Genomic DNA, 13554 nt, shown 5'->3' on the forward strand with positions numbered 1-13554 from the left:
GGGCCCTTCCCTGACCACCTATTCTAACATAGCCTCCCAGTCACGATCTCATCACTGTATTTAATGTTCTAACATAGCACTTTATATTATATTTTTCATGTTGAGTTGTTTATTATTTATAGTCCATCTCTTGACCTAGTAGAATGTAAGCTCTATGTAATGAACAACATCTATCCTGTTGCCTATTAATTCCACTGTACATAGAACCTTGACATATAAGAAACATCCAATAAATATTTGCTAAATGATTAAGGGAATGAATGGATAAAAGAAGTAAAACAAAACTTAAAATTCTAGATAGTAGCTGAATTTTGGAAGTGCAGCTATTCATATAGACAGCAATTAGAGCTATCTTTAGAATTCATTTCATATTACTTTTAGAATATAAGTTTAGCCTTGTATGAACTCTTCAGGCTTTTAGGAGAACAGTAAACATCTCATTAAAGAAGTTCAGAATCTGCTTTTTAAAGTCAGCACCTTTATTATATTGTTTCATATTTAAGATTGGAAAATCATATGAAGATTCAAGATCAACAACGTTTTCATCCTTTGTGATATCAGAACTTAGAGTTTGAAATTAAAATTCTCTGATCAGAGGCTTTAGAGTGATATAAATATTAAAATTGTGTCATTTTAAGCATTTTTATATGTAAAATTATTCATAAGTTAGTGTTTTAAGAAGGTTAGAATTTATAGAAAATACATTTAAAAAAATACATTTAAAATATTTCTATATTAGACTTCAATACTTCACTAAATGTAAGGTGTCATTTTGAGTAAAATTTCCATAAGAAATACAGTGGTCGTTTACTGAGCTTTGGATATCAGGGACATCAATCATGAGATAAATGCCTCGTTCAATTATAGTGAACTCACAGCTATTATATATAAAAGACTTGCAAACACTCCTTTGATCTATAGATGAAAAAATATAGATATATTTTTTAAATTCTTATACTGATTCAGTCTTATTCCCTGGTAGTGCTTTTAACATTTAGCTTAAATTGTCTCCAATAGTAGAATCTGAGAAAGCCAGAGATAAACCCACGCATATATGGTCACCTTATCTTTGATAAAGGAGGCAAGAATATACAGTGGAGAAAAGACAGCCTCTTCAATAACTGGTGCTGGGAAAACTGGACAGGTACATGTAAAAGTATGAAATTAGAACAGTCTCTAACACCATACACAAAAATAAACTCAAAATGAATTAAAGACCTAAATGGTAAGGCCAGACACTATCAAACTCTTAGAGGAAAACGTAGGCAGAACACTCTATGACATAAATCACAGCAAGATCCTTTTCGACCCACCTCCTAGAGAAATGGAAATAAAAACAAAAATAAACAGATAGGACCTAATGAAACTTAAAAGCTTTTGCACAGCAAAGGAAACCATAAACAAGACAAAAAGACAACGTTAGGAATGGGAGAAAATACTTGCAAATGAAGCAACTGACAAAGGATTAATCTCCAAAATTTACAAGCAGCTCATGCAGCTCAATATCAAAAAAACAACCCAATCCAAAAATGGGCACAAGACCTAAGTAGACATTTCTCCAAAGAAGATATACAGATTGCCAGCAAACACATGAAAGAATGCTCAACATCATTAATCATTAGAGAAATGCAAATCAAAATTACAATGAAATATCATCTCACACGGGTTCAGAATGGCCATCATCAAACAATCTGTAAACAATAAATGCTGGAGTAGGTGTGGAAAAAAGGGAACCCTCTTGCACTGTTGGTGGGAATGTAAATTGATACAGCCACTATGGAGAACAGTATGGAGGTTCCTTAAAAAACTGCAAATAGAACTACCATATGACCCAGCAATCCCACTACTGGGCATATACCCTGAGAAAACCATCATTCAAAAAGAGTCATGTACCAAAATGTTCATTGCAGCTCTATTTACAATAGCCAGGACATGGAAGCAACCTAAGTGTCCATCATCAGATGAATGGATAAAGAAGATGTGGCACATATATACAATGGAATATTACTCAGCCATAAAAAGAAACAAAATTGAGTTATTTATAGTGAGGTGAATGGACCTGGAGTCTGTCATACAGAGTGAAGTAAGTCAGAAAGAGAAAAACAAATACCGTATGCTAACACATATATATGGAATCTAAGGGGGAAAAAAAAGGTCATGAAGAACCTAGGGGCAAGACGGGAATAAAGACAGACCTACTACAGAATGGACTTGAGGATATGGGGAGGGGGAAGGGTAAGCTGTGACAAAGTGAGAGAGTGGCATGGACATATATACACTACCAAATGTAAAATAGATAGCTAGTGGGAAGTAGCCACATAGCACAGGGAGATCAGCTCTGTGGTTTGTGACCACCTAGATGGGTGGGAGGGAAGGAGACGCAAGAGGGAAGAGATATGGGAACATATGTATATGTATAACTGAGTCACTTTGTTATAAAGCAGAAGCTAACACACCATTGTAAAGCAATTATACTCCAATAAAGATGTTAAAAAAAATTCCCATAAGAAATACAGTGGTCGTTTACTGAGCTTTGGATATCAGGGACATCAATCATGAGATAAATGCCTCGTTCAGTTATAGTGAACTCACAGCTGTTATATATAAAAGACTTTCAAACACTCCTTTGATCTATAGATGAAAAAATATAGATATATTTTTAAAATTCTTATACTGATTCAATCTTATTCCCTGGTAGTGCTTTTAACATTTAGCTTAAATTGTCTCCAATAGTAGAATCTGAGTTAACTTTTGCCTTTTTAGAACACTCTGTTAAAGTAGTTGCATTGATATCAGTCATTTTCTTTATACATTATTCCTTTAATGTGAGCTCTCAATCTGAAATAGTTGAATATATCCTATCACTTTTAACTTACAGGAAAGGTAACCCACTTGATTTAAATTTTTTGAAACTATAATATTCCTATTTATTTGCTTAGATCTTTTTCACTTTGATAAATTGCAGGGAATGCAAGATGGAGATTGAAGACAAAAAGCAAGAACTCCTTGAAATGGATCAGGCACTTAAGGAGAGAAATTGGGAGCTAAAGCAAAGAGCAGCTCAAGTTGGTTTTCTTTATATATATATATATTTTTTAAACTATATTTTAATGAAATTTTCTGTTAAAATACAATCGCACAAGGTTTCAGATGTCCCCTCTTTTTGGCAAAATAGATATTTTTATAGCTTTTTTTTTTTTATAGCTTTTTTTAAAAAATTCATTTATTTTGGTGTGTTAGGTCTTTGTTGCTATGAGCGGGCTTTCTCTACTCTTCATTGCTGTGTGTGCGCTTCTCATTGAGGTGGCTTCTCATTGCAGAGCACGGGCTCTAGGCATGTGGGCTTCAGTTGTGGTGCATGGGCTCAGTAGTTGTGGCTCACAGGCTCTAGAGCGCAGGCTCAGTAGTTGTGTCTCGTGGGCTTAGTTGCTGCGCAGCATGTGGGATCTTCCCAGACCAGGGCTCGAACCCGTGTCCCCTGCATTGGTAGGCAGATTCTTAACCACTGTGCCACCAGGGAAGTCCCTTTATAGGTATTTCTTTTTTCTGTGCACATAAATATTTTTAAAATTAGAAATATGTCGTCTCTCTTTATCTTGCTATTTTTATAGCAGGTGGATTTTCTGGAATGAAGTTTAGCTTAGTATCTGAACCTTTTGATCTCTTTTAATACTGTATATCATAAGAAAATGGGATTAAAGGAGTTACTTGCTCAGCTAGTATTTATTGAAGGAAGAAAAATATTCAGAAGGCATTATTTAGCAACATCTTTTTTAAAAGACTTTATTTTTTAGAGCAGTTTTAGGTTCACAGCAAAATTGAGCAGCAGGTAGAGAGATTTCCTGTAAACGCCCCACCCTCACAGATGCACAGCCTTCCCCATTATCAACATTCCCTGCCAGAATGGTACATTTGTTAAAGCTGATGAACCTATTGATACATTGACACTTCATAATCACCCGAAGTCCATAGTTTACATTACAGTTTACTTTTGTGTTATACATTCTAGGAGTTTGGACAGCTATCCATCATTATGGTATCATTCAGAATATTTTCACTGCCCTAAAAATCCTCTGTGCCCCACCTATTCATCCCTCTCCCTCTTATCCCAACCCTGGCAACCACTGATTTTTTGCTGTCTTTGTAGTTTTGCCTTTTCCAGAATGTCATACAGTTGGAATCATATTGTATTGTAGCCTTTTCAGATTGGCTTCTTTCGCTTAGTAATATGCATTTAAGTTTCCTCCGTGTCTTTTCAAAGCTTATTTCTTTTTAGCATGGAATAGTATTCCATTGCCTGGATATATTATGGTTTATTTATCCATTCACCTATTGAAGGACATCTTGTATTGCCTTTGCTCCTTTGTCAAAGATCAGTCGACTATATCTACATGGGTTTGTTTCTGGTCTCTTCTGTTCCATTGATTTATTCACCTATTCTTTCATCAGTACCACACTGTCTTGATTACTGTACCTTTTTAGTAAGTCTTGAAGTTGAGTAATGTCAGTTTTCCAACTTTGTTCTCTTTCAAAGTTGTGTTGGCTCTTCTGGGTTTTTTGCCTCTCCCTATAAACTTTAGAAGCAGTTTGTTGATATCCACAAAATAACTTGCTGGGATTTTGATTGGCATTGCCTTGAATCTATACATCAAGTTGGAAAGAACTGACATCTTGACAATATTAAGTCTTCCTATCCATGAACGTGAACTCTCTCTCCATTTATATAATTCTTTGATTTCTTTCATTGGAGTTTTATAGTTTTCCATATATAGATCTTGAATATGTTTAGATTTATAACTATTTCATTTTGGAGAATGCTAATATAAATGATAATTTTGTTTTTAACTTCAAATTTCTCTTGTTCATTGCTGGTACATGGGAAAGCAATTGATTTTTGTGTATTAACCTTGTATCCTGCAACCTGCTATAATCGCTTATTAGTTCCAGGAATTTTTTTGTCAAATCCTTTGGATTTTCTACCTAAATCATCATGTCATCTGCAAACAAAGACAGTTTTATGTCTTTGTTCCCAACCTGTATACCTTTTATTTCCTTTTCTTGTCTTACTGCATTAGCTAGGACATCCTGTACAATGTTGAAAAGAAGTGGTACGATGAAATATCTTTGCCTTGTATCTGATCTTAATGGGAAAACTTTGAGTTTCTCATGTTAGCTGTTAGTTTTTTTTAGATATTATTTATCAAGTTGAGGTAGTTACTCTCTATTCCTAGTTTACCAAGAGTTTTTATCATGAATAGATGTTGGATTTTGTCAAATGTGTTTTTCTGCATCTATTAACATGATCATGTGATTTTCTTCTTTAGCCTATTGATGTGATCAGTTACGTTAATTAATTTTCAAATGTTGAAAAAGCCTTTCATACCTAGAAAAAATCCCACTTGTTGTGGTGTATAGTTCTTTTTATACATCGTTGGGTATGATTCAGTAATATTTTATTGAGAATTTTTATATCTATGTCCATGAAAGATACTGGTCTGTAATTTTCTTTTTTTTTATAATGTCTCTGTCTGGTTTTGGTATCAGGGTAATGCTGGCCTCAGAGAATGAGTTAGTATTTCCTCTGCTTCTATCTACTAAGTGAGAGTGTAGAGAATTAGTGTAATTTCTTCCTTAAATGTCTTGTAGAATTCAGCAGTGAATCCATCTGAGTCTGGTGCTTTCTGTTTTGGAAAGTTATTAATCATTGATTGAATTTCTTTAATAGATATAGGCTTATTCAGATTGTCTCTTCTTGTGCGAGTTTTGGCAGATTGTGCCTTTCGAGTAACTCGTCTATTTCATCTAGTTTTATTAAATTCATGGGCAGAGAGTTGTTTTTAATATTTCTCTATTATCCTTTTAATGTCCTTGAGATTTGTAGTAATATCTCCTCTTTCGTTTCTCATATTAGCAATTTATATCCTCTCTTTTTTTTTAAGTTAGTCTGGCTGGAGACTTATTTACATTATTGATCTTTTCAAAGAACCAGCTTTTGGCTTTGTTGATTTTCTCTATTGATTTTCCAATTTTAATTTCATTGAGTTCTGCTCTAATTTTTATTATTTTTTTTTCTGCTTAGTTTCGATTTAATTTGCTCTTCTTTTTCTAGTTACCCAAGGTGGAAGCTTAGATGACTGATTTTAGGCCTTCTTTTTTTTTTTTTCTTTTGCGGTATGCGGGCCTCTCACTGTTGTGGCCTCTCCCGTTGAGGAGCACAGGCTCCAGACGCGCAGGCTCAGCAGCCATGGCTCACGGGCCCTGCCGCTCCGTGGCATGTGGGATCTTCCCGGACCTGTGTCCCCTGCATCGGCAGGCAGACTCTCAACCACTGCACCACCAGGGAAGCCCCTTTCTTCTTTTCTAATATATGCATTCAATGCTTTAGATGTTCCTCCAAGCAGTGCTTTTGCTGCATCCCACAATTTTCATGTTGCATTGTTATTTAGCAGCTTTTTTTTTCTTAAATTTTATTGATTTTGGGGGGCTGCATTTGGCCTTTATTGCTGTGCGTGGGCTTTCTCTAGTTGTGGCGAGCGGGAGCTACTCTTGGTTGCAGTGTGCGGGCTTCTTATTGCGGTTGCTTCTCTTTGTTGTGGAGCACGGGCTCTAGGTGCGCGGGCTTCAGTACTTGCAGCATGTGGATTCAGTAGTTTTGGCTCACGGGCTCTAGAGTGCAGGCTCAGTAGTTGTGGACAGGCTTAGTTGCTTCGCAGCATGTGGGACCTTCCCGGACCAGGGATAGAACCCATGTCCCCTGTATTGGCAGGCGGATTCTTAACCACTGCACCACCAGGGAAGCCCTAGCAGCTTTTATCAAGCATAAAATGAAGTTTGAATCATTTTATTTGTCACTTATGTGAACATAATCATATATCAGGCTCAAGATCCAGTATTATTAAGCAATGATTATTTGTCTCATTCTTTTTTTTGTTGTTTTTTATTTTGCGGTACGCGGGCCTCTCACTGTCGTGCCTTCTCTCGTTGCGGAGCACAGGCTCTGGACGTGCAGGCTCAGCAGCCATGGCCCATGGGCCCAGCCGCTCCACGGCATGTGGGATCCTCCCAGACCGGGGCACGAACCCATGTCCCCTGCATTGGCAGGCGGACTGTCAACCACTGCACCACCAGGGAAGCCCCTATCTCATTCTTTTTAATAATTTATTTGAGATGCATTTATTCTTTAGTTATACCCACTATAAACAATTCTAAATCACATTGCAAGCACACAGTTTTCCATGTTAGAATAAAATTGAGTGACAGCTTAATGTTGCTTTTGTACTTAGGTTACATATTTGGATATGACTATTCGTGAGAACAGGGGAGAAATGGAACAGAAAATAATTAAATTAGAGGGTACTCTGGAGAAATCAGAATTGGAACTTAAAGAAAGCAACAAACAGGTAAATTATTAAAAATTACATGTCTTAAATTATTTTAAAAAAATAACTCCTTAACTGTAAGCATCTGTTATTCACATAATACAGCTTTTTAATAGAATACAAACAATAAAAATGCTGCATTATTTTACTTTATTATTTATTTATTAATTTATTGTTTTTTCACTGTGCTGTGTAGCTTGTGGGATCTTAGTTCCCCAACCAGGGATTGAACCTGGACCCTTGGCAGTGACAGCATGGAGTCCTAACCACAGGATTGCCAGGGAATTCCCAATACTGCATAATTTTAATTATCTTGTACATCCTATGTTATATTCATTTTCTTCTCAATTTTTTCCCCAGCTTTATTGAGGTATAATTGACAAAAAATGGCATATATTTAAGATGTACAGCATGATGTTTTAATATACACATACATTATGACATAATTACAGTAATCAAACTAATTAACATATCTACAACCTCATATAGTTACTTTTTTTTTTATGAGAACACTTATCAAGTATACAACATAGTATTACTAATTACAGTCATTCACTGTGCCATACATTGTATCTCCAGAATCTATTCATCCTGCCTAACTGAAACTTTGTACCCTTCCACCACATTTTTCCTTTTCTCTGACTCCCCAGCTTCTGGTGCTTACCCTTTTAATGTTATTTTGAATGTATTTTTTTTGTATGTCAACGCGTTCACATATTTATTATAATGTGTGCATATCTGAATATGTATAAAATATCTCTGGAAGGATTTGCCAGTAATTCTGTTAACTGTGGTTGCCTCTAAGGAAGGAACATAATAAAGAAGGGGAGTTTGTTTTCACTAATTGTATTTTTTACCTCATGCAGATAATTACCTGTAAAATTATTTTGAAGGCCACGTAATGTGTGTTGTTTTAACGTACCTTTATTTTCCTTTCTTATACAAATGTGATTGAGACTGTCATCTCTTTTAGTATATTTTAGGTATACATATAAGCATTTTATTAGGCACAAGAATTCTGATACTTATGTCAAAGTTATGGTTGTTTTAAGAAAAACATATTTTTGGCTCTTTGTTCTAATAAACTCATTCTCTTCTAAAAGAACAAAAGAAAAAAAAAGAAAAACATTTTTAAATTTTTGCTATTTTAGATATACATGTTTAAAACCTGACTTACTTGGATTGCAGTTATGACTGAAGAATTATTTTTCTTTAGTTACATTAACATTGCTCTGTTTAAAATTCAGATAGAAAGTTTGAATGAAAAATTGCAAAATGCCAAAGAACAACTTCGAGAAAAAGAGTTTATAACACTACAAAATGAACAGGAGATAAGTCAACTGAAAAAAGAAACTGAATGGACACAAGGAAAGATGAAAGAAATGGAAATTGTAAGCAAATTATTTTCCTCCTAAGGAACAAGATTGATATAAATCGTTATGTTTTGTTTTTTTTTTGTTTGTTTGTTTTTTTAATTTATTTATTTAACTGCATTGGGTCTTCGTTTCTGTGCGAGGGCTTTCTCTAGTTGAGGCGAGCGGGGGCCACTCTTCATCGCAGTGCACAGGCCTCTCACTGTCGCGGCCTCTCCTGTGGCGGAGCACAGGCTCCAGATGTGAAGGCTCAGTATTCGTGGCTCACGGGCCCAGTTGCTCCGCGGCATGTGGGATCTTCCCAGACCAGGGCTCGAACCCGACAGTGTCCCCTGCATTGGCAGGCAGACTCCCAACCACTGCGCCACCAGGGAAGCCCTGTTTTTGTTTTTTTAGTGTTAAATATGCTTTATATTTATCTTTTATAAATTTATTTATTTATTTTTTGGCTGCATTGGGTCTTTGTTGTGGTGTGCAGGCTTCTCATTGTGGTGGCTTCTCTTTGTTGCAGAGCACAAGCTCTAGGCACACGGGCTGCAGTAGTTGCGACAAGCGGGCTCAGTAGTCGTGGCTCATGGGCTCTAGAGCGCAGGCTCAGTAGTTGTGGTTCGCAGGCTCTAGAGCACAGGCTCAGTAGTTGTGGTGCATAGGTTTAGTTGCTCCATGGCATGTGGGATCTTCCTGGACCAGGGATCAAACCTGTGTCCCCTGCATTAGCAGGCGGATTCTTAACCACTGTGCCACCAGGGAAGTCCTTATGCTTCTTTTTTTCTACATCTTTATTAGAGTATAATTGCTTTACAATGGTGTGTTAGTTTCTGCTTTATAACAAAGTGAATCAGTTATACATATACATATGCTCCCATATCTCTTCCCTCTTGCATCTCCCTTCCTATCCCACCCCTCTAGGCGGTCACAAAGCACCGAGCTGATCTCCCTGTGCTATGTGGATGCTTCCCACTAGCTATCTACCTTACGTTTGGTAGTGTATATATGTCCATGCCTCTCTCTTGCTTTGTCACAGCTTACACTTCCCCCTCCCCATATCCTCAAGTCCATTCTCTAGTAGGTCTGTGTCTTTATTCCTGTCTTACCCCTAGGTTCTTCATGACATTTTTTTTTCTTAAATTCCATATACATGTGTTAGCATACAGTATTTGTCTTTCTCTTTATAACTTACTTCACTCTGTATGACACTCTAGGTCTATCCACCTCATTACAAATAGCTCAATTTCATTTCTTTTTATGTGTGAGTAATATTCAATTGTATATATGTGCCACATCTTCTTTATCCATTCATCTGATGATGGACACTTAGGTTGTTTCCATCTCCTGGCTATTGTAAATAGAGCTGCAATGAACATTTTGGTACATGACTCTTTGAATGATGGTTTTCTCGGGGTATATGCCCAGTAGTGGGATTGCTGGGTCATATAGTAGTTTTACTTGCAGTGTTTTAAGGAACCTCCATACTGTTCTCCATAGTGGCTGTACCAATTCACATTCCCACCAGCAGTGCAAGAGTGTTCCCTTTTCTCCACACCCTCTCCAGCATTTATTGTTTCTAGATTTTTTCATGATGGCCATTCTGACTGATGTGAGATGATATCTCATTGTAGTTTTGATTTGCATTTCTCTAATGATTAATGATGTTGAGCATTCTTTCATGTGTTTCTTGGCAGTCTGTATATCTTCTTTGGAGAAATGTCTATTTAGGTCTTCTGCCCATTTTTGGATTGGGTTGTTTGGTTTTTTGTTATTGAGCTGCATGAGCTGCTTATAAATTTTGGAGATTAATCCTTTGTCAGTTGCTTCATTTGCAAATATTTTCTCCATTCTGAGGGTTGTCTTTTGGTCTTGTTTATGGTTTCCTTTGCTGTGCAAAAGCTTTGAAGTTTCATTGGTCCCATTTGTTTATTCTTGTTTTTATTTCCATTTCTCTAGGAGGTGGGTCAAAAAGGATCTTGCTGTGATTTATGTCATACAGTGTTCTGCCTATGTTTTCCTCTAAGAGTTTGATAGTTTCTGGGCTTACATTTAGGTCTTTAGTCCATTTTGAGCTTATTTTTGTGTATGGTGTTAGGGAGTTATCTAATTTCATACTTTTACATGTACCTGTCCAGTTTTCCCAGCACCACTTATTGAAGAGGCTGTCCTTTCTCCACTGTATATTCTTGCCTCCTTTATCAAAGATAAGGTGACCATATGTGCATGGGTTTATCTCTGGGCTTTCTGTCCTGTTCCATTGATGTATCTTTCTGTTTTTTGCCAGTACCATACTGTCTTGATTACTGTAGCTTTGTAGTATAGTCTGAAGTTAGGGAGCCTAATTCTTCCAGCTCCGTTTTTCGTTCTCAAGATTGCTTTGGCTATTTGGGGTCATTTGTGTTTCCATACAAATTGTGAAGTTTTTTGTTCTAGTTCTGTGAAAAATGCCAGTGGTAGTTTGATAGGGATTGCATTGAATCTGTAGATTGCTTTGGGTAGTAGAGTCATTTTCACAACATTGATTCTTCCAATCCAAGAACATGGTATATCTCTCCATCTATTTGTATCATCTTTAATTTCTTTCATCAGTGTCTTATAATTTTCTGCATACAGGTCTTTTGTCTCCTTACGTAGGTTTATTCCTAGATATTTTATTCTTTTTGTTGCAATGGTAAACGGAAGTGTTTTCTTGATTTCACTTTCATATTTTTCATCATTAGTGTATAGAAATGCCAGAGATTTCTGTGCATTAATTTTATATCCTGCTACTTTACCAAATTCATTGATTAGCTCTAGTAGTTTTCTGGTAGCATCTTTAGGATTCTCTATGTATAGTATCATGTCATCTGCAAACAGTGGCAGCTTTACTTCTTTTCCGATTTGGATTCCTTTTATTTCCTTTTCTTCTCTGATTGCTGTGGCTAAAACTTCCAAAACTTTGTTGAATAAGAGTGGTGAGAGTGGGCAACCTTGTCTTGTTCCTGATCTTAGTGGAAATGCTTTCAGTTTTTCACCATTGAGGGCGATGTTGGCTGTGGGTTTGTCATATATGGCATTTATTATGTTGAAGAAAGTTCCCTCTATGCCTACTTTCTGCAGGGTTTTTTTTTTTTTTTTTTTTTTTTAACATCTTTATTGGGGTATAATTGCTTTACAATGGTGTGTTAGTTTCTGCTTTATAACAAAGTGAATCAGCTATACATATACATATGTTCCCATATGTCTTCCCTCTTGCGTCTCCCTCCCTCCCACTCTCCCCATCCCACCCTTCCAGGCTGTCACAAAGCACCGAGCTAATATCCCTGTGCCTTGCGGCTGCTTCCCCCCAGCTATCTACCTTACTACGTTTGTTAGTGTGTATATGTCCATGACTCTCTCTCGCCCTGTCAAAACTCACCCCTCCCCCTCCCCATACCCTCAAGTCCGTTCTCCAGTAGGTCTGCGTCTTTATTCCTATCTTACCCCTAGGTTCTTCATGACATTTTTTTCCCTTAAATTCCATATATATGTGTTAGCATACGGTATTTGTCTTTTTCTTTCTGACTTACTTCACTCTGTATGACAGACTCTAGGTTTATCCATCTCATTACAAATAGCTCAATTTCATTTCTTTTTAAGGCTGAGTAATATTCCATTGTGTATATGTGCCACATCTTCTTTATCCATTCATCCGATGATGGGCGCTTAGGTTGTTTCCATGTCCTGGCTATTGTAAATAGAGCTGCAATGAACATTTTGGTACATGACTCTTTTTGAATTTTGGTTTTCTCAGGGTATATGCCAAGTAGTGGGATTGCTGGGTCATATGGTAATTCTATTTGTAGTTTTTTAAGGAACCTCCATACTGTTCTCCACAGTGGCTGAACCAATTCACATTCCCACCAGCAGTGCAAGAGTGTCCCCTTTTCTCCACACCCTCTCCAGCATTTATTGTTTCTAGATTTTTTGATGATGGCCATTCTGACTGGTGTGAGATGATATCTCATTGTAGTTTTGATTTGCATTTCTCTAATGATTAATGATGTTGAGCATTCTTTCATGTGTTTGTTGGCATTCTGTATATCTTCTTTGGAGAAATGTCTATTTAGGTCTTCTGCCCATTTTTGGATGGGGTTGTTTGTTTTTTTGTTATTGAGCTGCATGAGCTGCTTGTAAATTTTGGAGATTAATCCTTTGTCAGTTGCTTCATTTGCAAATGTTTTCTCCCATTCTGAGGGTTGTCTTTTGGTCTTGGTTATGGTTTCCTTTGCTGTGCAAAAGCTTTGAAGTTTCATTAGGTCCCATTTGTTTATTTTTGTTTTTATTTCCATTACTCTAGGAGGTGGGTCAGAAAGGATCTTGCTGTGATTTATGTCATAGAGTGTTCTTCCTATGTTTTCTTCTAAGAGTTTGATAGTTTCTGGCCTTACATTTAGGTCTTTAATCCATTTTGAGCTTATTTTTGTGTATGGTGTTAGGGAGTGATCTAATCTCATACTTTTACATGTACCTGTCCAGTTTTCCCAGCACCATTTATTGAAGAGGCTGTCCTTTCTCCACTGTACATTCCTGCCTCCTTTATCAAAGATAAGGTGTCCATATGTGCGTGGGTTTATCTCTGGGCTTTCTATCCTGTTCCACTGATCTATCTTTCTGTTTTTGTGCCAGTACCATACTGTCTTGATTACTGTTGCTTTGTAATATAGTCTGAAGTCAGGGAGCCTTATTCCTCCAGCTCCTTTTTTCGTTCTCAAGATTGCTTTGGCTATTCGGGGTCTTTTGTGTTTCCATACAAATTGTGAAATTTTTTGTTCTAGTTCTGTGAAAAATGCCAG

The 13554-nt window shown here is 36.7% G+C and overlaps 1 protein-coding gene across 8 annotated transcripts in view; it reads left to right on the plus strand.

The window, feature by feature from the left end:
- Nucleotides 1-13554, plus strand: part of CCDC18 (coiled-coil domain containing 18) — a 127519-nt gene that overhangs the window by 75266 nt on the left and 38699 nt on the right. For all 8 annotated transcript variants that reach the window (XM_032602757.1, XM_032602733.1, XM_032602709.1 and 5 more), the window contains 3 exons: nt 2966-3065; nt 7284-7400; nt 8627-8770. In XM_032602757.1, coding sequence (XP_032458648.1) covers nt 2966-3065; nt 7284-7400; nt 8627-8770 — 361 coding nt within the window. The remainder of the gene's footprint in view (nt 1-2965; nt 3066-7283; nt 7401-8626; nt 8771-13554) is intronic.

The sequence above is a fragment of the Phocoena sinus genome, chromosome 1, assembly GCF_008692025.1.
Source record: "Phocoena sinus isolate mPhoSin1 chromosome 1, mPhoSin1.pri, whole genome shotgun sequence".
NCBI lineage: Eukaryota > Metazoa > Chordata > Mammalia > Artiodactyla > Phocoenidae > Phocoena > Phocoena sinus.